The following is a 22,370-nucleotide window of genomic DNA, read 5'->3' as shown; positions in this document are numbered from 1 at the left end:
TGCTCACAACCATATTTGTAGTGAGCTTACCCAATGAACAATCAGGAGATGTCTGTATTTTGTTCCAAATGTATTCAGACAGTTGGTCGGATCTGTCTCACAAACTCTTCTTATTGCCATCTTTCTCCAGATTACATGGAATTAAATAAATTTACAGCACAAAAACAGGCCGTTCGGCTCGACAGGTCTATGCTCCACATGAGCCTCCTCCCACATTACTTCTTCGCACTCTATCAATATATCAATAGATCGTTTAGCTGAGCTCTGCTTTAGTTGATAAAATGACCAGGAAATTAGTCATGGACTAAAATTATTGGGTTGTATTAGGTAGGAAGACTTGCATTTATACAGTGCCTTTCATGACCTAAGGCCATCCCAAAGTGCGTGACAGCCAATGAAGTACTTTTGAAGTGTGGTCACCGTTGTAATGTAGGAAACATGGCAGTCAATTTGTACACAGCAAGCTCCCACAAACAGCAATGTGATAATGACCAAATCATCTGTTTTTTAGTGATGTTGGTTGAGGGATAAATATTAGCCAGGACACCGGGGAGAACTCCGCTGCTCTTCTTCAAAATATGCCATGGGATCTTTTACATCCACCTGAAAGGGTAGACTTGGTTTAATATCTCATCCGAAAAATGGCACTTCCGACAGTGCAGCACTCTGTCAGTACCAGCCTGGATTTTGTGCTCAAAGGCTCTGGAGTGGAACTTGAACCCACAACCTGCTGATTTAGAGGCAAGAGTGTTACCCACTGAGCCACGGAAATAGAGACCAGGAATAACGTCATTATGCTGTGCAAAGACGAAGAAGTCAGCATATAATCATCACTGTTTTACAAGAGTAGCACTGGGCAGCAAAACAAATGGTGCAGGATTGAGCTGGGAGGCTGGTAATGCACCACTCTCCCAAAGTTGGAGCAAGGTAAAAGTGCCTTGAGAGACTGGCGATAGACAGGCACTGACATAAGATGCAATGACAAGCTCTCTGTCTCATTTATCAACACACTTTACAATGAGAACAGAGAGCCCAACAGTGCCCTGACACCTCTGGAGAAGCAGCATGTTGGAAATTGACACTTCCTTTGCTCTAATCTCACTTAAGTGAGGATTAAGTGTCACACTTTGACCTTTTGTCCTTCCTGTTATCTTTTGACATCAAAATTTAACCCTTCCATTGTCACAGGCGCATTTAAGTGTTGTTCCACTATTGGGGGTGGTCTGTAGATCTGGCTGATGTGAGGTTATATGTGAACACTGGGGTAAATGTTACGTTAGCACTCCTGCTACACAGTTCCATGATAAGAACAGTTCTCCATAATATAGAAAGGATATAGAAGTACTGGAGAAGGTGCAAAAAAGATTTACTAGGATGATATCAGAACTGAGACGATATACTTGTCAGGAAAGGCTGAACAAGCTGGGGCTCTTTTCTCTAGATAAGAGAAGGCTGAGGGATGACCTGATAAAGGTTTTTAAGATTATGAAAGGCTTTGATAGGGTAGACGTAGAGAAGATGTTTCCACTTGCGGGGGAGACCAGAACCAGGGGCCATAAACATAAGACAGTCACTAATAAATCCAATAGGGAATTCAGGAGACACTTCTTTACCCAGAGAGTGGTGAGAATGTGGAATTTGCTACCACAAGGAGTGGTTGAGGAGACTAGCATAGATGCATTTGAGGGGATGCTAGATAAACACATGAGGAAGAAAGGAATAGAAGAATATGCTGATAGGATTAGATGAAGTAGGGAGGCAGGAGGTTCGTGTAGAACATAAACACCAGCATGGACCTGTTGGGCTGAATGGCCTATTTCTGTGCTGTACATTCAATGTAAGAACAGAAATTGGGCATTTGGGTGTGGAGCTCAGCACTGCTGATTCAGTCTGCTTGATTTTCTGTCCATTAGTTGAAATGGATGACGACTTGTATGGGCTGCGGATTGACCTCTGCATCCAAATTCACAAAATGCATTCCCGTTGTGCAAAGCTTTGTAACAAGAGGCCTAACGTAAAATTTACTCCACTTTTCCTTTCTCTACAATGTCTTTGTTCTCCTCTTTCTTGACTCCCCGACATCCTGTTTCCAACACTGAGGGAGCTGCTGGGTAACCCCTGCCCAGGCATTTGTCAAGGTCGCTTTGAACTGGCAACGAAGGGGGTGAAATCATTTTTAAATATGAAAAATAGCACATTAATCAGTGCTTAAAAATTCAACAAATTTGCTGAAAAATATATTTTTCTTCCACTTCTCCCCTTGGACTAGGGCACAGTTCTATGGTCCCACAGCCATTCTTCATGTGAGAGTGTAAACAGTGAGTGTCCACGGGCTATTCTACTGGAGAGCTTTACAACTGAGCCTAGTGGGTAGTGGGTAGCACTCTCGCCTCTGAGTCAGAAGGTTTGGGTTCAAGTCCAACTACAGAGACTTTGAACACAAAAATCTAGGGAGGGAGTGCTGTACTGTCGGAGGTGCCGTCTTTCGGATGAGACGTTAAACCAAGGCCCCATCTGCTCTCTCAGGTGGTCATAAAAGATCCCACGGCACTATTGGAAGAAGAGCAGGGGAGTTCTCCCCGGTGCCTTGGCTAATATTTATCTTTCAACCATCTATCTATGTAACATCACCAAAACAGATTATGTGGTCATTTAGTTCTTTCTTTCTTTTAGTCTGTGCAGCTTCACCTGTGTATCTGCACCTGTGCAGGGTGGTGGTAAGGGTGGTACAGTTGGCCTCACTATCCCATAGTAAGGAAGGGGAAAAAAAATTAGCCAGGATTCTTGCTCCTAATTGCTATCCAGTGACTCGTACTGGAAAGTGCACGTTCAGACTTAAGGTAGGACCATCTCTGTAACATCCAGTCCTACAACCCTCTGAGATCTCTGCACTCCACCAATTCTGGCCTCTTGCGTATCCCCGATTTTCATCGCTGCACCATTGGCGGCCGTGCCTTCAGCTCTGGAATTCCCTCCTTAAACCTCTCCAGCTCTCTCTCCTCCTTTAAGACTCTCTTTAAAATCTACCTCTTTGACCAAGCTTTTGGTCACCTGTCCTAATGTCTCCTTATGTGGCTTGGTGCCAAATGTTGTGAAGCGTCTTGGGACATTTTACTGCGTTAAAAACACTATATAAATGCAAGTTGTTGTTGTTGAGACAGAGTCTCTATGAATAGCCTGCTGCCACTTGAGACTTGTGTTTGAAGAATGGCCAATTGGGCAAGTCACTAGAGAGGGCCTGGCACTATTGAAGCCACAATCCAACAAGCAGCAGTGTCTTCATAAGAGGAGGAGAGAAAAACAGGAAAGAAAGGAATCTAAACTATTGACATCTCTTTTATAGGACAAAGACTCCCCTATCAGGTCCCTTGTGAAAGAGGATGCTGAGATTCCCGCTTTAATTGAGATCCACCTCTCATTGCATCTTACTGTACCTACTTAAGTAAAGAATAATGACTTACAATGGTCCGCAAGTTATTGTCCTCAGCAAGCTTCAGGCTCTTAGTATAGCAACTCTGTAGCTCCTTCTCTGGAAGCCTTTCTTTCCCCTGTATGAATGGCCCCACCGTGTGAATGACATCTGTAGAGAGAGTAGGGGGGAAAAATTCACCCAATTGAACCAGACGGTAACTTTTAGCCGTTCTCAATAGACGTGTCAACATTGTTAAAGTCTCAATGGCTGCGGGTTAGAGAAGCTGAACTTAGAGAAGCAACTGTGCTTTAGGAAACATCAGTGAGAGCCACACTGTAGATTTCGATCTTTTAAAAAAATACCATCTGGTGTCCTGCGGCGATGCTCGTGGGTAAACTGGGGTCTGAAGCACAATTATGATGTTTAGCACCTAACCTGTCCTGTCCCTTGAAGGTCAATGTTCAAGTACTGCATGTGGGAATACAAGGATTAGTTGCTAATTTTTCCAGGCCCCAGAAAGAAACCATGGACCTCCCCTGCCCCAGGCTTCTCCCCACCTCCCCCGACGAGATTCCCTTCCCGGACCACATACCTTGTACTCCAGTGCAGTACTGAGGGAGTGCTGGATTGTCAGAGTGCCGCCTTTCGGATGAGACGTTAAACCGAGGCCCTGTCTGCCCTCTCAGTTGGATGTAAAAGATCCCACGGAACTATTCGAAGTTCTCCCCGGTGTACTGGTTCAATATTTATCCCTCAGCCAACACCATTACAACAGTGACTACACTTCAAAAAAGTACTTAATTTGACTGTTAAGAGCTTTGCGACGTCTTGAAATCGTGAAAGGCACTATATAAACGCAAATGTTTGTTTCTTGTATTGGGGACCATTCCGCTGGGTCCTCGGCGGTGGCCTCCTGCCATCTGATTTTAATGGCCGGGCAGCCGTTGCCTGCCATTTTGGTCAGCAATCGGCCTATTAATGAGGCCCACCCGTTAAAATTGGCCAGGCCTCCCTACCACTGCTTCCGGGTGGGCCGACCGCTCGATTTGCCATGTTCCTCGCCCGGGAGTTAAAATCGAACCCTGTACTACAGCATATTCCTTGACTAACCATGAGCAATGCTGCAGGAGATCTGCTAATTGATATTGCCCACACAAATTTGCTCAAACAAATAAGGGGCTTGGAGATTGCAGAGAAAGTTCTTTCAAGATCAAGCACATTTCTTTTCCCTCTATTATCATGATATCATAGTAGCTACAGCACAGGAGGAGGCCATTCGGCCCATCGTGCCTGTGCCGGCTCTTTGAAAGAGCTATTCATTTAGTCCCATTCCTCTACTCTTTCCCCAAGCCCTATAATTTTTTTCCCTTCAAGTACTTATCCAATTCCCTTTTGAAAGTTACTATTGAATCTGCTTCCACTGCCCTTTCAGGTAGTGCATACCAGATCATTACAACTTGCTGTGTAAAAAATTGTTTCCACATGTCGTCTCTGGCTTTTTTGCCAATCACCTTAAATCTGTGTCCTCTGGTTACCGACCCTTCTGCCACTGGAAACAGTTTCTCCTTATTTCCTCTGTCAAAATCGTTCATGATTTTGAACAACTCAATCAAATCTCCCCTTAACCTACTCTGTTCTAAGGAGATCGTGAGGGTTTTTTAACCCCCAAGAACAGGTGGGTTGGGGGCGGGTGGGAGTTGAAAATAGTTGTTTTTTGGGTCGCGACCACAACCCGGCTTTAATTCCGGGTTTAACTTGGGCGTGTAAAAGTACAGGCTTCCCACTGGGAACGCAAACTCCGAAAATTTTGCAGTTGCCACCCAAAAAAACAACTATTTTCAACTCCCACCCATCCCCAACCCACCCATTCTTAGGGGTTAAAATCACCCCCCGTGTGTCCCATAGTATTTGTTTTGAATGAAGTTCTGCATTTGAAGACTGATCCTTCTCAAAGAACGCTCATCTAAGTTTCCCCAGTGTTTCGATTGGTTAATATAATGCCAACTAGCACGTTCCCTGGTCCATGCTGACTTAGCTTATCTTATGCAGCCCAGAGGCTGTGATGGTGAAATAGCACCCTTCCGCTTGGGAAGGGGAGGTCAATCAGGTTTCCCACTACTAGAGAGAAAAAAGAAAGACTTGCATTTATTTAGCGCCTTTCATGACCCAAAGTGCTTTACAAACAAATTGAATACTTTTGTGAAGTGTAGTCACTGTTGTAATGTAGGAAACGTGACAGCTAATTTGCGCACAGCAAGATCCCACAAACAGCAATGTGATAATGACCAGATAATCTGTTTTTTAGTGATGTTGATTGAAGGATAAATATCAGCCAGGACACGGGGAGAACTTCCCTGCTCTTCTTTAAAATAGTGCTGTGGGATCTTTTACGTCTACCTGAGAGGGCAGACGGGGCCTCGGCTTAATGGCACCTCCGACAGTGCAGAACTCCCTCAGTAGTGCAGTGAAGTGTCAGCTTAGATTTTGTGCTGAAGTCTCTGGAGTGGGGCTTGAAAACACAACCTTCTAACTCAGAGGTAAGAGTGCTACCACTGAGCCATGGCTGATACCTATCCAGTAGTTGTTGTTTCTAGGTCGACGTCGCATGACGACAGGATTGCACTCTGCTGTGATGCTCCCCACAGTTGTTCAGGCTCACCAATAAGGGGCGACTTAGCGAAGTAGCGGAGGGTTGCCGGCACCATGGTACCACACCCCTGCAGGGGACAGCGTCCTCGAGAATGGAGGTGAGAAAATTGAAAAAAAAGGATAAAGTCTTTTTAGGATTGAGAAATATATAGAAGTATGTTCTTACATTTTCTTTTGCCAGAAACCAAGAAAAAGAAATTGGAAAGATCTATAAAAGATTAACAATGCAATCAAACAGCAAATCCAACTGTCCCTAATCCTGCCAGTTAGAGATCAGACGATTCATTTCGAGCCGTCTATTGCTTTCCATCAATAATCCTTTTCATCTCTGCTTGCTGACAGATGAGACCATGATCAGACATGGCTGTAGGTCAGAGTCTGGGCACTGATATTTTTCTCGCATCAAAGAGTCAGAAAGCAAGGATGTTTCAGGCCTCCAGTCTTTTGGGGAGATGGGCAGTGATGTTAGAAGTTACGTTATATATGTATTGTAATGTTGGAGAGTCTATTCAAGAAGCCCCAAAGGACAACTTAGGTTCTACATCACAAAGGTTAAAAACAGTGGCACTTCCTAATACATAAAATTAAATCAGATTTACAACTTCAAGAATTCCAGCAACTCTTCCAGTTAGATCTTCAGTCTGTACACCTGCCCCAGACTGAATATATGTATGATTTAGACAGACTGGATTTCTGGTCTTTCTGGTATTCAGGCATGTGTATGAAAATCATACAATTACATTAATGAAAGATCTGAAAATCAGACAAAATGCTCGTGAAGCTCCTAAGTGTTCAGTTGGAAAATATTTTTCTATTCAGTGCCAATAGCTCTGCTTTTCTCACTGAAGTCTTTCATGATCATTAACCCCTATCCATCATTAATGTTACTTCAAATTGCGACTTCAACAGTTAGAGAGGAGAGGAAAGATTGGTCAAGTTCTCACTGCTGATTGCTATCCAGTGTCTCCTGCTGAAACGTGTGTGTGTGGACATTAGGTGTAAACTGAAAGAAAAGAAAGAACTTGCATTTATATAACACCTTTCATGATCTCAGGACATCCCAAAGCGCTTTACAGACAATCAAGTACTTTTGAAGTGTAGTCGCTGTTGTAATGCAGGAAACACAGCAGTCAATTTGTGCACAGCAAAGTCCCACAAACAGCAATGTGATAATGACCAGATAATCTGTTTTGGTGGGATAAATATTGGACAGGACACCAGGGAGAACTCCCCAGCTCTTCTTCGAAATAGTGCTGTGGGATCTTTTAATTCCACCTGAGAGGGCGGACGGGGCCTTGGTTTAACGTCTCATCCGAAAGACAGCACCTCCGACAGTGCAGCACTCCCTCAGTGCAACACTGGGAGTGTCAGCCTAGATTGTGCGCTCAAGTCTCTATTGGATACAGGGTTAAGATCAGCTGTGATGGCCCACATGGTGGAACAACCCATTGACAGGCAAATGAAAAGTGCCTGTAGAACCGTACCTCGCGTGAGTCGCTGTCTTCAGGAGAGGAGTGGCAAGCGGGAAACTAAAAGGAGAAAAATGATGGAAAAAGAGAAAACAAAAATAGTTGACTTCAGTGCATTAAGGTGCATTACAATCTAATTTGCACGCTGTGCCTGTTTGTTCTGACAGAAGCACATGCTGTGTGCAGTGACCTGCAGCAATGCAGTAGAAGAACGAAGCACCAATCTCAGACAGCAGCCACAGAGATAACCCCAGCACACAATATGGCAATTAGACAGGGCTCTGTGTCTCTCAGCAGTAGTTTACGACGGCTGTGTCTGTTTGTAAAATAACTCCGCGGGGTCTCACTGTCCTAGTATTAAAGGGGCTGTGTGCCACAGAGCTCTGTTACCAATGGGACTTCGGCTCAGTTTCAATCCTGACAAATGGAACAACAGTGGCTTCTCTTATAGAATGGTTACAAATCCTGCAGCTGAATGAATACTAGTCGCCTTTATTCACTTCCTTATGAACGCGGATTGAAAGCATAATGTGTCTAAATTTTAATGTAAGCTAAAGCATAACATAATCTAGGCATCACCCCACTTCCTTCGTCCCATCATTGGCGGCCGTGCCTTCAGCCCTACGCTCTGGAATTCCCTCCCTAATACTCTCCCTCCTCCTTTGTTTAAAACCTACCTCTTTGACCAAGCGTTTGGTCACCAGTCCTAACGTCTCCTTTGGCTCGGTGTCAAATATTGTCTGATTTACACTCCTGTGAAGTGCCTTGGGACGTTTAGTATGTTAAAGGCGCTGTATAAATGCATGTTATTGTTGTTGTTATGTCCTCAGCAATTCACAGATTTTATTTAGTAAGGCTATGACCACGACCACACAGAGTTTGGGAAATAGGGATTTCAAGCTGACACAGGCAGGGATGAAGATTGTGGGGTGATGCCTAGATTAGAAAATTATTATTGAAGGAGTGTACGATGACTAAAACATAAAACAGGTGAGGAGTGAGAAACATCCAGTAAGTTAGATGTCAGCCTTGGCTCAGTGTAGCACTTGTGCCTTTGAGTCAGATGGTTGTGGGTTCACACCCCACTCCAGGAGTTGAGCATATAATCTCGGCTGACAGTTTAGTGCTGTCGTGTCAGAGGTGCCATCTTTCGGATGAGGTGTTAAACCAAGGTCTCCCTCCCAGGTGAGGTGTAAAAGATCCTATGGGACTAATGGAAGTCCCATAGGATCTTTTACATCGGATCTTTTAGTCCCATAGGAACTAATGGAAGAACAGAGAGATGACCTGGCTAACATTTATCTCTCAACCAACACAGATTTTTATTGCTGATGGTGGTATCTTGACAGTGAATATCAACAGGCTAGTCAAATGCAGAGGGCATCACAGGCAAATCCAATCCTGTCCTCACTCAAAACTTATACAGACACCTTCAAGCAGGTGTTACTGATCAGGAATGGCGACCTTGGTTGAATTCCCCTCCCTGGTAGCCTTCCTTTGAGGCCAATAGCAGCACCGCCACTGCCGCTCTGGCTGAAATCAGCCATACTCTCCTGATTTTTGTATCTCATTTTTAGAGTACATGTGTGCTGAGATAATACGGAGGGTTTATAATACCCACCTGGAGTACTGTGATCCATTATGATCACCGTGCTATAAAAAGGATGCACATACTTTAGGAAAGAGTGCAGAGAAGAGCAACCATGATGTTAGAGGGTGAGGAAAGTTTAGAGAAACTAGAGTCTAGAGGGAAGGTGATCAAAGGGGGACCTTGAGGTATGCAAACTATGAAAAGTTGCAGATATCCCCAGAATATTACTTCAAAATAAGTCAGGTCTGTATGACAAATTTAAATGAGCGAAAATAGAAATAAAGAAAAATTTCATTACTCAAAAAGCGATAAATGCTTTGAGTAATATGCCACATAAGGTAATAGGTGGAAGAATGTGGGAGGGAAGTGGTCTAAATGCAGTTGGATTACAGTTACGATATTAGTGCACATGGTGTGATTTGAACTCCCTAATTGGATAGCTCTTTCAAAGAACCGGCACAGGCACGATGGGCCGAATGGCCTCCTTTTGTGCTGTATCATTTTAGGATTCTATGATTCTATGGCTGGCTGGTTTCTATGACCCATCATCTCTCAGATTTTAGAACTTTTGTGAAAAAAAGGAAATTTCTGATTCTTGATTTGATGTCAAAGGGCCATCACTATCAGCTTGGTGACCAGCGGTGGAGCCAAAGGTCTTCTGGGACAGAAGCTGCGGCACAGGAGGACGCAGAAGCCAGAAGATACAAGTAATATTGGAACCCTGTCGCACTGTGACTTGTGGGAATTGATGCTTACGTTTCAAACAGATTCCTGTGCTTGCTCATTTGATTTCTTTACAATAATAACCTGCATTTATATAGCGCCTTTAACGTAGTAAAACGTCCCAAGGCGCTTTACAGGAGCATAATCAGACAATATTTGACACCGAGCCACATAAGGAGATATAATGACAGGTGAGGTAGGTTTTAAGGAGCGTCTTAAAGGAGGAGAGGGAGGTAGCGAGGCAGAGAAGTTTAGGGAGGGAATTCCAGAGCTTAGGGCCTAGACAGCTGAGGGCATGGCCGCCAATGGTGGGGCGAAGAAATTGGGGATGCACAAGAGGCCAGAATTGGAGGAATGCAGAGTTCTTGGAGGGTGGAATGTGGAGAATCTGCTGGCCAGGTGGGTGTCGTGTTGCAAAGGGAGTGCGGGGGGGGGGGGGGGTGCGGGGTAACATGCGCCCAAAGACCAGGATGCTTAAGCCAGTGAGTGGGGTGCTTCATGCTATTAGTGGGAAAGGGCTGAGAGGAAATCGGAGCACAGTTTATGGGTAAGTTTGTGATTTATATTTAATGTGTTTGTTATTACCAAATGTTATTTCTAGGAGCACGTAGGAGGGCGTTTGACGAAACATCACTGTGGTTGGTATGAATAATGTTTTTTCAGGAATGTGATTGGATTAAATTTAGTGGAATATAATTAGGGAAACCTTTGGAGGAACATGGACAATTTTTCATTGTGTGTAGAATGTAATTGGGAAATATTGAGGTGGGGAGACAGGTAGTGTGTAATATGATTGGTTGATAACAAAAGTAGAAAATAACCAGTTAAACTTAAATAAATAATGAAGGGGGAAAATATTGAACAAAAGACAAACTTCATCAAAAAGATAATTTTGTTAAAGTTTTTGTTTTGAATCTACTATTTCATTTTCGGCAAATCAAATGGTGTAAAGGCGGAGAGGTTTCCTTTGCCAGTTACTCGGTACACAATGTTAATCCTGGCCAAACCTCGCCCACAAACTCGAGCATGTTCCCTGACATTTTGCAGCTGTCTGCGAGATTAGAAATGAAATGTAATGTGAGCACACAAGCCAGCTCACTGCAGCCATTAATGCCTCAGTTTACAATGTTGTGGGGGTGTTGGATTCGTTTGCTAATGCTGCATTGTCTCAAATGAAACATTAGATATTTCAGCTGTACCAGGAGTTTGCCTGGACACACCTTAGTCTTTAATGAGGTGGACCAACCCGGGTCCTGATTGGAAAAGAGGCTGCAATCCTGAAGTCTGCACTCCTAGATGTAGATAAGATGTTTCCGAGATGTGGAGAAGATGTTTCCACGTGTGGGGGAGTCTGTAAGGAAATCTCTGAAACTCAATTAAATGATTCCTCGTGGTTCAGGCTCAAGCATATTGACCAAATGCAAGTTTATTTCTCAGACACCAATAGGATAATAACTATTATGGTTATACAACAAACTCATACAACCTGGTTTCCTGCAGAACCAAGGTGATCAGGCTTGGCTTCTGTAGGTTGGACTTCTGACCGTCCTGTCAGCTTTAAAAAACCAAAAAGCCTGCTGCTTGTTCTTATATCATCCCCTTCCATATCCAAAACTTTTCCCTTTAATGTGAGTCATCTCACATGATGCCCAGAATGTATATTGAAGTGAGGTTACTACAGACCTCGATATAATGGCCATGTTGATAGTTTAATTGCTAATCAGTTTAACCTGATGTCTCCTGCCTGACAATACAAATGATGTGGAGATGCCGGTGATGGACTGGGGTGGACAAATGTAAGGAATCTTACAACACCAGGTTATAGTCCAACAGTTTTATTTGAAATCACAAGCTTTCGGAGGCTTCCTCCTTTGTCAGGTGAGTGGCTGGCCTCCATTGTTCCAGCTAGCCTCTGATATTAACACATATCCTTATCTGATAATCACATCGAGATGTGATTAACTTTGATGGGACACAAAGCAAATTCTAACAGAATCCAAACTAGAAGCCATAAATATAAGATAGTCACCAATAAATCCAATAAGGAACTCAGGGGAAACTTCTTTACCAAGAGAGTGATTAGAATCAGGAACTTGTTACCACATGGAGTAATTGAGGCGACCAGCTTAGATGCATTTAAGGGAAAGCTAGATAAGTACATGAGGGAAAAAGGAATAGAATATATGTTGATAGGGTGAGATGACGTACGATGGGAGGAGGCTCATGTGGAGCATAAGCACCGGCATAGACCAGATGGGCCGAATGGGCCATTTCTGTGCAGTAAATTCTATGTAATTCCTCATGAATAGCTGTCAACTTTTTTCCTCTTCCTATTGTCTTGTTCTCTCCATAAGGTGCTGATTCTTGCTGGGCACCAGACCCTCATCCAATTATGTCCCACTTGTCCGGACACGTTCATTTTCCACAGCAGGCCACTGGACAGCAATCAGGAACCGTGGCTGATGTTTCCCACTTCTGGCTTAGGAATGCAGAGACCAAGTATAGCACACCTTGCCCCATCCAGCCTCGGACAGCTAATTCAACGTAGACCGGGGGTCAGAATTGGAACCCTCCTTTTTTATTAATTCATTCATGGGATGTGGGCGTCGCTGGCGAGGCCGGCATTTATTGCCCATCCCAAATTGCCCTTGAGAAGGTGGTGGTGAGCCGCCTACTTGAACCACTGCAGTCCGTGTGGTGAAGGTTCTCCGACAGTGCTGTTAGGGAGGGAGTTCCAGTATTTTGACCCAGCGACGATGAAGGAACGGCGATATAGTTCCAAGTCGGGATGGTGTGTGACTTGGAGGGGAACGTGCAGGTGGTGGTGTTCCCATGTGCCTGCTGCTCTTGTCCTTCTAGGTGGTAGAAGTCGCAGGTTTGGGAGGTGCTGTCGAAGAAGCCTTGGCAAGTTGCTGTAGTGTGTCCTGTGGATGGTACACAGTGCGCCAGTGGTGAAGGGAGTGAATGTTTAGGGCGGTGGGTGGGGTGCCAATCTGTTTGGCTCTGAGCATCTGAAACCAAGCCACCAGAAAGGTCGCTCAGATTGATTTAGCTGATGCATCAGGAGCCAAGGGAAATGGACCTCCTGCATGAGAGGGAAGGATGTCTACTAAATAAAAACATGGTGTTAAATGTCCTGTGTGTTCTGGCTGTTAGGGTCCTATTTAAACAGTGTTTGAGAAGTCAAAATCCAGTGAATAATGGGCATTGTTCTATAAATACCCCTCATTCAGCATTAATCTGGCAATCTCACTCAGAGAGAGTAACGGGATGTTAATGTGGAAAATGGAAAAAGTCAAATTGTTGCAGTAGGGGGCACTATTCTGAGGCTAGGGTTGAGGCACATTGTTGGGACAGAGTACAGGAAGTAGTAACCCGTGCTGTACCTGCCCTGGGAGTGTTTGACGGGACAGTGTAGAGGGAGCTTTACTCTGTATCTAACCCGTGCTGTACCTGCCCTGGGAGTGTTTGATAGGACAGTGTAGAGGGAGCTTTACTCTGTATCTAACGCGTGCTGTACCTGCCCTGCGAGTGTTGATGGGACAGTGTAGAGGGAGCTTTACTCTGTATCTAACCCGTGCTGTACCTGCCCTGGGAGTGTTGATGGGACAGTGTAGAGGGAGCTTTACTCCGTATCTAACCCGTGCTGTACCTGCCCTGGGAGTGTTGATGGGACAGTGTAGAGGGAGCTTTACTCTGTATCTAACGCGTGCTGTACCTTCCCTGGGAGTGTTTGACGGGACAGTGTAGAGGGAGCTTTACTCTGTATCTAACCCGTACTGTACCTGCCCTGGGAGTGTTTGATAGGACAGTGTAGAGGGAGCTTTACTCCGTATCTAACCCGTGCTGTACCTGCCCTGGGAGTGTTGATGGGACAGTGTAGAGGGAGCTTTACTCTGTATCTAACGCGTGCTGTACCTTCCCTGGGAGTGTTTGATAGGACAGTGTAGAGGGAGTTTTACTCCGTATCTAACCCGTGCTGTACCTGCCCTGGGAGTGTTGATGGGACAGTGTAGAGGGAGCTTTACTCTGTATCTAACGCGTGCTGTACCTTCCCTGGGAGTGCCTGATGGGACAGTGTAGAGGGAGCTTTACTCTGTATCTAACCCGTGCTGTACCTGCCCTGGGAGTGTTTGATGGGACAGTGGAGAGGGAGCTTTACTCTGTATCTAACCCGTGCTGTACCTGCTCTGGGAGCGTTTGATGGGACAGTGGAGAGGGAGCTTTACTCTGTATCTAACGTGTGCTGTACCTTCCCTGGGAGTGTTTGACGGGACAGTGTAGAGGGAGCTTTACTCTGTATCTAACCCGTGCTGTACCTGCCCTGGGAGTGTTTGATAGGACAGTGTAGAGGGAGCTTTACTCCGTATCTAACCCGTGCTGTACCTGCCCTGGGAGTGTTGATGGGACAGTGTAGAGGGAGCTTTACTCTGTATCTAACGCGTGCTGTACCTTCCCTGGGAGTGCCTGATGGGACAGTGTAGAGGGAGCTTTCCTCTGTATCTAACCTGTGCTGTACCTGCTCTGGGAGCGTTTGATGGGACAGTGGAGAGGGAGCTTTACTCTGTATCTAACCCGTGCTGTACCTGCCCTGGGAGTGTTTGATAGGGCAGTATAGAGGGAACATTATTCTACATGTAAACTGATCTGATCGATGCTGACATTGGACATGAAATGGAAAGTGTTCCCCAATGCTAACAACCCCATTTGTTGAGCACAAAATTCACAAAGAGAGAGAAAAAGATTTCAAAAGAACATTGAGGAGGAGATTCACACTACATCCAGTCCACAGGACGAGAAAGTGATAACTGCATTTACTGGCACTGTAACTAAGTGCAAAATGAGTAAATGCAACATTGTCACTTCATTCCTCACCTTGAGGAACACACTTCACAAACACACAAAGTAATGCTGAAATGTGACTTGTTTTACTGCGCTCAATTTCCGTTCCGCTCCCTATTTGTATTTCCTGCAGTAATGCCAGAGGTAATTAAAGCACGCTGCCATGCTTCTGAGAGTTTTATTAGTTGCAGCAAACTAAACTGCCTCATATTACTGTCAGTGTTTTACAGTGAAGGAGACTTATTATGCTTCAGCTTGGCGGTTGTCAGATTTTATTACTGTTAAAATTGATGGGTGAAAATTGGTGGACATTGTGTTCCTCTAATGTATAATTGCCATTTACAGAAATTCAGTTGTAATTATAGACATATTGAATTTCAATGGTAATTATAACTGTTAAACACAAAGGCCATTGTGTTCGTGCTGCAGATGTCACACACTCGCATGATACTCGAGTTACCTTGCCATATGTAAAACCAGCTCTGAAAAATATATTAGCAGTTGTCTTTTTAAAAAAAAACTTTTCCAATTGTCTTCCCTCCTGTCCCGAAGCATCGACTCACACCGGGGCCAGTTCCACAGTGCCCAGTATCTTTGCCCAGGTCACCATTCTTCATCTGAGAGCTTAGTGAGTGCCAGCTGGCTAATCAACCACAGAGAACCTCACAGCCAAGTCCGATCCAGTCCTCGACCAATGCCCACACATGTGGACGTCAGGTGGGATGAGGGTCTCGCTGTTTGTACTGGAGAATTTTGGGTGTGAATGTGCTTCACTCCATCACACAGTGCACTGGCACACCCATATAAGGAGGTTTAATGGAGAAATCTGCCATTTTAGTTGGCATTGAGCCAATCAGAGTAGAATTATCAATATAAATATAGCTATAAAGTTATAAATGCAAGTCTTTTGTTCTTTATTTTCCCAGTCTGTTATTCTTATCCGGGATGAAATTACAAGCTGTAAAACTGGTTTCAGCACCCCTGGATTAAGAAGAGGTAAAAGAAATCAGCCTGCGCTCCTGAGCAAGGAAGTTCTCCCCGGTGTCCTGGGGCCAATGTTTATCCCTCAAACAACATCACTAAAAACAGATTATCTGGTCATTATCACATTGCTGTTTGTAGGATCTTGCTGTGTGCAAATTGGCTGCCAGGTTTCCTACATTACAATAGTGACTACACTTCAAAAAGTACTTCATTAACTGTAAAGCACTTTGGGACGTCCTGAGGTTGTGAAAGGCGCTATATAAATGCAAATTCTTTCTTTCTTTCACTATCCCATGATCCCTGCTGGAAAGTGTATCTGTGTGGATGCTGAATTGGGACAGCATCAGCCTTGCTTTGATGGCGCATCCCCCGCAGTTGAATAGCCGCCGACTTCATTGCTCAGGCTCAAACACGGTTACTTGATGAGATGTCAGAGCACATTTAATGGTACCTGCAGCAAGGATACCTTCAGGAGAAGTGGGGTGAAAATAAGGGGTGGGGAGAAGAAAAAAGAAATCCTGCCGTTATTCCTGAATCAGGATTGCCCGAGATTGCCGGAATCACAGAGACTTTCATCTCAATCTAACAACAAAGGGAACAGGCAGCATCGTGTCATTGGTCCTGCATTGTGCTGCTTAGCAACCCACAAAAGATCTACACTCAACATACCAGAGTACAATTAAGAGAGTTCAGGGAAAGCTGTGCAGGAGCCACAAGAGCACGACTCATTTACCGAGCTTCTCAGATGGGTACAGCAGATGGCATAAATTTCTCGTATAAATAGCGTAGAGCTCCCATAGGATACACATACCACTGTCAGTTTTTAAGCACTGTGTACTCTATTCCGACTTAACAGCTTGCAAGACAGAAATTACAGCTACAAACTGTAATGGTTTGGAGGAGGCATCAAAGATGGCGGTAATTAAAGCACAGCATTTACAAGAACACTTCTTGTGATCACTTGGAAGACATGAACATCAGAGATTAGTGACTTATGGCCCAGGGATTGCTGTGTGCTGGCGTTCCAAACAATTAAGGTCTGGGACAATGGCCTCTGAAATCTGCTGCCGTGTTTAGCACTTAAATCAAGCATAGTAAGAGAATATAAATGAGAAACTTGCCCAATGGATTGTTAAGTCTGCTATCCTTATTTGATTAAAAACAGAAAATGCTGGGAACACTCAGCAGATCAAGCAGCATTTGTGGAGAGAGAAACAGAGTTAAAGTTTCAGATCGGTGACCTTTCATCAGGCCTGACGTGATGGATCGACCTGAAACATTAACTCTGTTTCTCTCTCCACAGGTGCTGCCTGACCTGCTGAGTGTTTCCAATATTTTCTGTTTTTGTTTCAGATTTCCAGCATCCCCTGTACTTTGCCGTTGTATCCTTATTTGATTTTTTGGATCAGCCGGCTCCATCTTAAAAGGGCAACATTGCGATTGTAGCACAGGGAATCCTGATGTAGCCCTTTTAAGGTGGTGCCAACTGGTGGTTTTTGGGCAAAAAAAATCTTTTGTAAATCAATGACAGATTCTAGAAGGAAAATAAGAGGAAATATGGAGGCGGCTGCCTTCTCTAAAAAATTCACAAATCAGTTAAAACTCAGAAAGGATAAAGAACATCCTAATAAACTCAGGGTAACACCAGCCTAAAGGGATTTTAAAATCCATCATATCAGTCTATCCCAGGAGGGAAGGGTTAGCGGTTCCCAAAATGCTGTGGTAATCAGTTACATTTTTAACAGACCATACAAGGATTTAATGTCCCGGGATGACTTTCTGCTTTGTAACAATTGCAAACTGACACCGTGTGCACTGTGTAAACGGACCATAAAGTAGAATTCAGAAGCATGGCAACACTCATGGGGCTGAATAAAATCAAAAAACAGAAATTTCACGCGTTTAAGCCTAGACGTAAAGAAGATGTTTCCATTTGTGGGGGAGATGCTCACTGTTAAATCCAATAGGGAATTAAGGAGAAACTTCTTTACCCAGAGAGTGGTGAGAATGTGCAACTCGCTCCCACATGGAGTGGTTGAGGCGACTAGCATAGATGCATTTAAGGGGAAGCTAGATAAACACACGAGGGAGAAAGGAATAGAAGGATATGTTGATATGGTGAGATGAAGTAGGGTTGGAGGAGGCTCATGTGATGCATAAACGCTGGCATAGACCATTTGGGTCGAATGGCCTGTTTCTGTGCTGTACATTCTATATAGTTCTGTATAGAAAATGTACCGGGAGATAACAGAAGAAATTGTCTCCACCAAGGTGGAATGCTCTTTGCTGTGGTTCATATGACTGCACAGATCCATCAACCAGGATTTGGAAGACCCTTAGGACACAAGCTATCAAGTCCCCTCACCTCAACAGTGGGGAGGGAGATGTCAGCATGTGTAACGGGGTGAGTTGTCGGATAAACTCAATAGAATGTGAATGGAATGACAACTACCTACACATGGCCATAGGCACTCTAGATTTGGCACTGCCACCTGCTGGGTAATATGGGCCCAATTTTGTCCCTTAGCAAGTCCAAGTTAGCACCAAGTTAATTTTTTCCCCTTGCATTACAGACTTTAAACAATATCTATTCTCAACTTAAAAGTGAAAACTACTGGTTAATCTGTCAAGAATCAATTATCTGCAGTGGCAGTCAATAATATTGTTGTGTGAAAAAATGTAACCCCTGTAATAACCACAGCAATAAAAATAGGCCCAGTTCTCTTCCTTTCAATAGGTTTGCAAATTCAGGTCATTCTTTCTCTAAACTAATCTCTAGCTAATGGTTTGCCATTGGGATTTATTGGCCAGAACCTTGATTACATAGAATTACATAGAATGTACAGCACAGAAACAGGCCATTTGGCCCAACAGGTCCATGCCGGTGTTTCTGCTCCATACAAGCCTCCTCCCTTCCTACTTCATCTCACCCCATCAGCAAATCCTTCTATTCCTTTCTCCTTCATGTGTTTATCCAGCTTCCCCTTAAATGCATCTATGCTAGTCACCTCAACTGCTCCTTGTGGTCGCGGGTTCCACATTCTAACCACTCTCTGGGTGAATACGTTTCTCCTGAATTCCCTATTATATATTAGTGACTATCTTATTTTTATGGCTCCTAGTTCTGGTTTCCCCCGCAAGTGGAACAATCGTCTCTATGTATACTCTATCAAAGCCTTTCATAATCTTAACGACCTCTATCACGTCACCCCGAGTCGTCTCTTTTCCCTTGTGTCCTAGCCAACATTTATCCCTTAACCAACACTACTAAGAAAGATTATCTAGTCATTATCACATTGCTGTTTGTGGGACCTTGCTCTGCACAAATTGGCTGCTGCATTTCCTACATTATAACAGTGACTATACTTCAAAAGTACTTCATGCTGTACCTTATCGAAGGCCTTTGGAAAATCCAAATATATTACTTCTACTGCATTACCCTTGTCTAACCTTTCTGTTACTTCTTCAAAAAATTTAATAAGGTTGGTCAAGCATAACCTTCCCTTTTGAAATCCGTGCTGACTATTCTTTATCATATTTTAGAATTCTAGATGTTTTTCTATTATATCTTTGAGTAAGGATTCCAGGGAATACAAGCCTTGATGGGGGCTCTAGAGACGTAAACCGTGAGCATTTGGAACAGACATAAGATAGAGCGAGCACTAGTCTTCGGACACTGACCCTCTGAATACTCGCAGATTCACCAGAATGTTACCATTCCAAGGGTTAAATTATGAGGAGAGATTACATAAACTAGGTTTGTATTCCCTGGAATATAGAAGGTTAAGGGGTGATTTAATTGAGGTTTTTAGCATTTTGAAAGGAATTGATAGGGTAGAGAGAAACTTTTTCCATTGGTGGGGGAGTCTAGGACAAGGGGACAAAACCTTGAAATCAGAGCCAGGCCATTCAGGAGAGAGGTTAGGAAACCCTTCTTCACACAAAGGGTGGTAGAATTACAAAACTTTCTCCCACAAAAAGCAGTAGATGCTAGCTCAATTAATAATTTTAAATCTGAGATCATTAGATTTTTGCTAGCCAAGGGTATTAAGGGATAGGAAGCAAGGCAGGTGGATGGAGTTAGGATACAGATCAGCCCTGATTTCATTGAATGGCAGAACAGGCTCGAGGGACTGAATGGTCTCCTCCTGTTCCTATGTTCCTGTGAAGGACAGCCCATCTGGTTACATGTAGGTTTTATGCAGAGGGTCAGGATAACTGGATACAAGAGCTACGGATCTCATGTGATCCACACCTACTGCCCCAAGATACTTACCAACCGATATAGCATAGTTAAAGAGGAGGGATAGCTCTCTCCTCTACTTTAAAAATATTTTTGGCTAATTTGATTTTTCTGTCAGCTGTGGCTCAGTGGGTCGCACTCATGCTCCTAAGTCAGAAGGATGTGGGTTCAAGTCCCACTCCAGAAACTTAAGCACAACAATCCAGGCTGACACTCCCAGTGCTGCACTGATCTTTTGTTTGAGAAGTTAACCCGAGGCCCTGTCTGCCCCAGATGGACATAAACGATCCCATGGCACTATTTCGAAGAAGAGCAGGCGGGTTTTCCCCGGTGTCCTGGCCAATATTTATCCCTCAACCAACATCACTAAAAACAGACTGTCTGGTCATTATCACATTGCTGTTTGTGGGACCTTGCTGTGTGCAAATTGGCTGCCACGTTTCCTACATTACAACAGTGACTACATTTCAAAAATACTTAATTGACTGTAAAGCACTTTGGGACAACCTGAGGTCAAGAAGGCACCATATAAATGCAAGTGTTTCTTTCTTTGTCTGAAGGCAGTTAGTCATCATAAGGTACGGTTCCACGAGAGCTGGGTGAATTGTGATAGTTTGCCAAAGTGGCCATTGTTTATGTGTGAGTCTGAGTATCAACATCCCATCTTTATCTGACATCTTCACACCTTATGTTTCCAGCAGCAGTCACTGGACAATGATCAGGAGTGGGAATCCAGGCTGAGTTTTCCCCCTCCAACCCTAGAAGTGCGGAGGCCAAATGTAACATCTGTTGTTCTGCCTGAGATCAACTAATTCAGCATGGATAGGGGATCAAACCCGGTCTGTATGTCTTTGTGCCAGGCTGCGCTATGCCATTTAGATAGTTTTTATAGAAAATGGGGCTATGTGGAATCAATGGTACTGCAGGGTGCAATAGGTGAATTTTGATATTCTATTTTAAACTTACAAAGCACCATGCCCATTCTTATGATCCAACATTTAATCCTGTGCAAAAAATAACCGCCTTTCTTGATCATTTTTGTCTCTGAGACGCTTTTCTTTCAAGTCCTTTTCATTTCCTAAGCACTTAGAACAGTTGCTGTTTTAGCAGATTAAACAACACAATCATCCACAGCTCAGCTCACTGACATCTCCCCCACTCCCAGAACTTTCATTTATTTATAGTCTGAAGTTCCAGCAGCTTAACATCTACTTAAAGAATGTTTCTTGTCTATGTACTTGTCCTATTAGCACCCAGGCCACAGATCAAAAGGGGTCCCCGAAATCTCTCATCTTCCAACCAGGAAATAAACTCACTGGCCTGTAGCACTTTCTCACACCATTAACAGTTTCAGGAGCGAGCAGGGATCTGGATTTCAGCTGTTAGACTAATATTTCCATTTAACTCTCCTGATACTGAGGAAATTATCTTCAAAAATCTGCTTTTATATTGCAGCTCAGGTGTTGGGAGATCAAGCTAACTGCACCATTCTCCTGCGTTCAGTCATGGTTGGTATAGTTAGGCTCCCTGTGCATCGCCTGCATTGTAAGGTTCACTATTCTGCGCACGTACTAACTGGCCGTAAGATTTTGACCAGGACTATCCGTGAAGTGGCGACACCATGACATCACTACGGAGAATGGACAGTTATCCTGAAAGCACTGACCCTTGCCATGGTAAGGTTGTAAGGGCACCAACATCCTTCTGGAGCTGGCCATCCATCTGGGGCTTGGGCCAAGTTACCATGTGTGAATCTGGCAGCTCCTGGTGGCACAGGCTAGAGATTGAATCTTTTTGTCTGTATGGCTCAGTGCCTTCACCCCTTGAGCCCCTTCCCCTATTTTCTGTCTTTATGGGGGGTACCAAATTTCACTCAGTGACTCTCTGCCTCCTTGAGCATGGGTCCCTTTCCTCTGCTCAACATCTCTCTATTAGCTGAGGCTGGTGTGGCCCGATAAATTTCACATGCTACAACTTTGGTATATTACACCAGTGAACTTGAATGTAGACGGACTGTGCCATTATACAACTTAGGTGTCAGCTATGGCTCAGTGGGTAGCACTCTCGCCTCTGAGTCAGAAGGTCATGAGTTTAATTCTCACTCCAGAGATTTGAACATATAATCTAGGCTGACACTCCAGTGCAATACTGAGGGAGTGCTGCACTGTTGGAGGTGCTGCCTTTCAGATGAGAGTCTCAGGTGGACGTAAAAGGTCTCATGGCATTATTTCGAAGAAGAGCAGGCGAGTTCTCCCTCACGTCCTGGCCAATGGTTATCCCTCAACCAACATCACTAGAAAAAAAGATTATCTGGTCATTATCACATTGCTGTTTGTGGGACCTTGCTGTGTGCAAATTGGCTGCTGCGTTTCCTACATTACAACAGTAACTACACTTCAAAAGTACTTCACTGACTGTAAAGCGCTTTGGGACATCCTGAGGTCGTGAAAGTTGCTA

General features: G+C 44.1%; 1 protein-coding gene across 4 annotated transcripts in view; it reads right to left on the bottom strand.

The window, feature by feature from the left end:
- The window catches only part of LOC137306405 (ADP-ribose glycohydrolase MACROD1-like), a 631,024-nt gene that overhangs the window by 50,685 nt on the left and 557,969 nt on the right, over window positions 1-22,370 (bottom strand). For all 4 annotated transcript variants that reach the window (XM_067975577.1, XM_067975580.1, XM_067975579.1 and 1 more), the window contains one exon: window positions 3,462-3,580. In XM_067975577.1, coding sequence (XP_067831678.1) covers window positions 3,462-3,580 — 119 coding nt within the window. The remainder of the gene's footprint in view (window positions 1-3,461; window positions 3,581-22,370) is intronic.

This window comes from Heptranchias perlo, chromosome 43 (genome assembly GCF_035084215.1).
Source record: "Heptranchias perlo isolate sHepPer1 chromosome 43, sHepPer1.hap1, whole genome shotgun sequence".
NCBI classification, from domain to species: domain Eukaryota; kingdom Metazoa; phylum Chordata; class Chondrichthyes; order Hexanchiformes; family Hexanchidae; genus Heptranchias; species Heptranchias perlo.
This window is presented reverse-complemented; position numbering and strand designations above follow the sequence as displayed.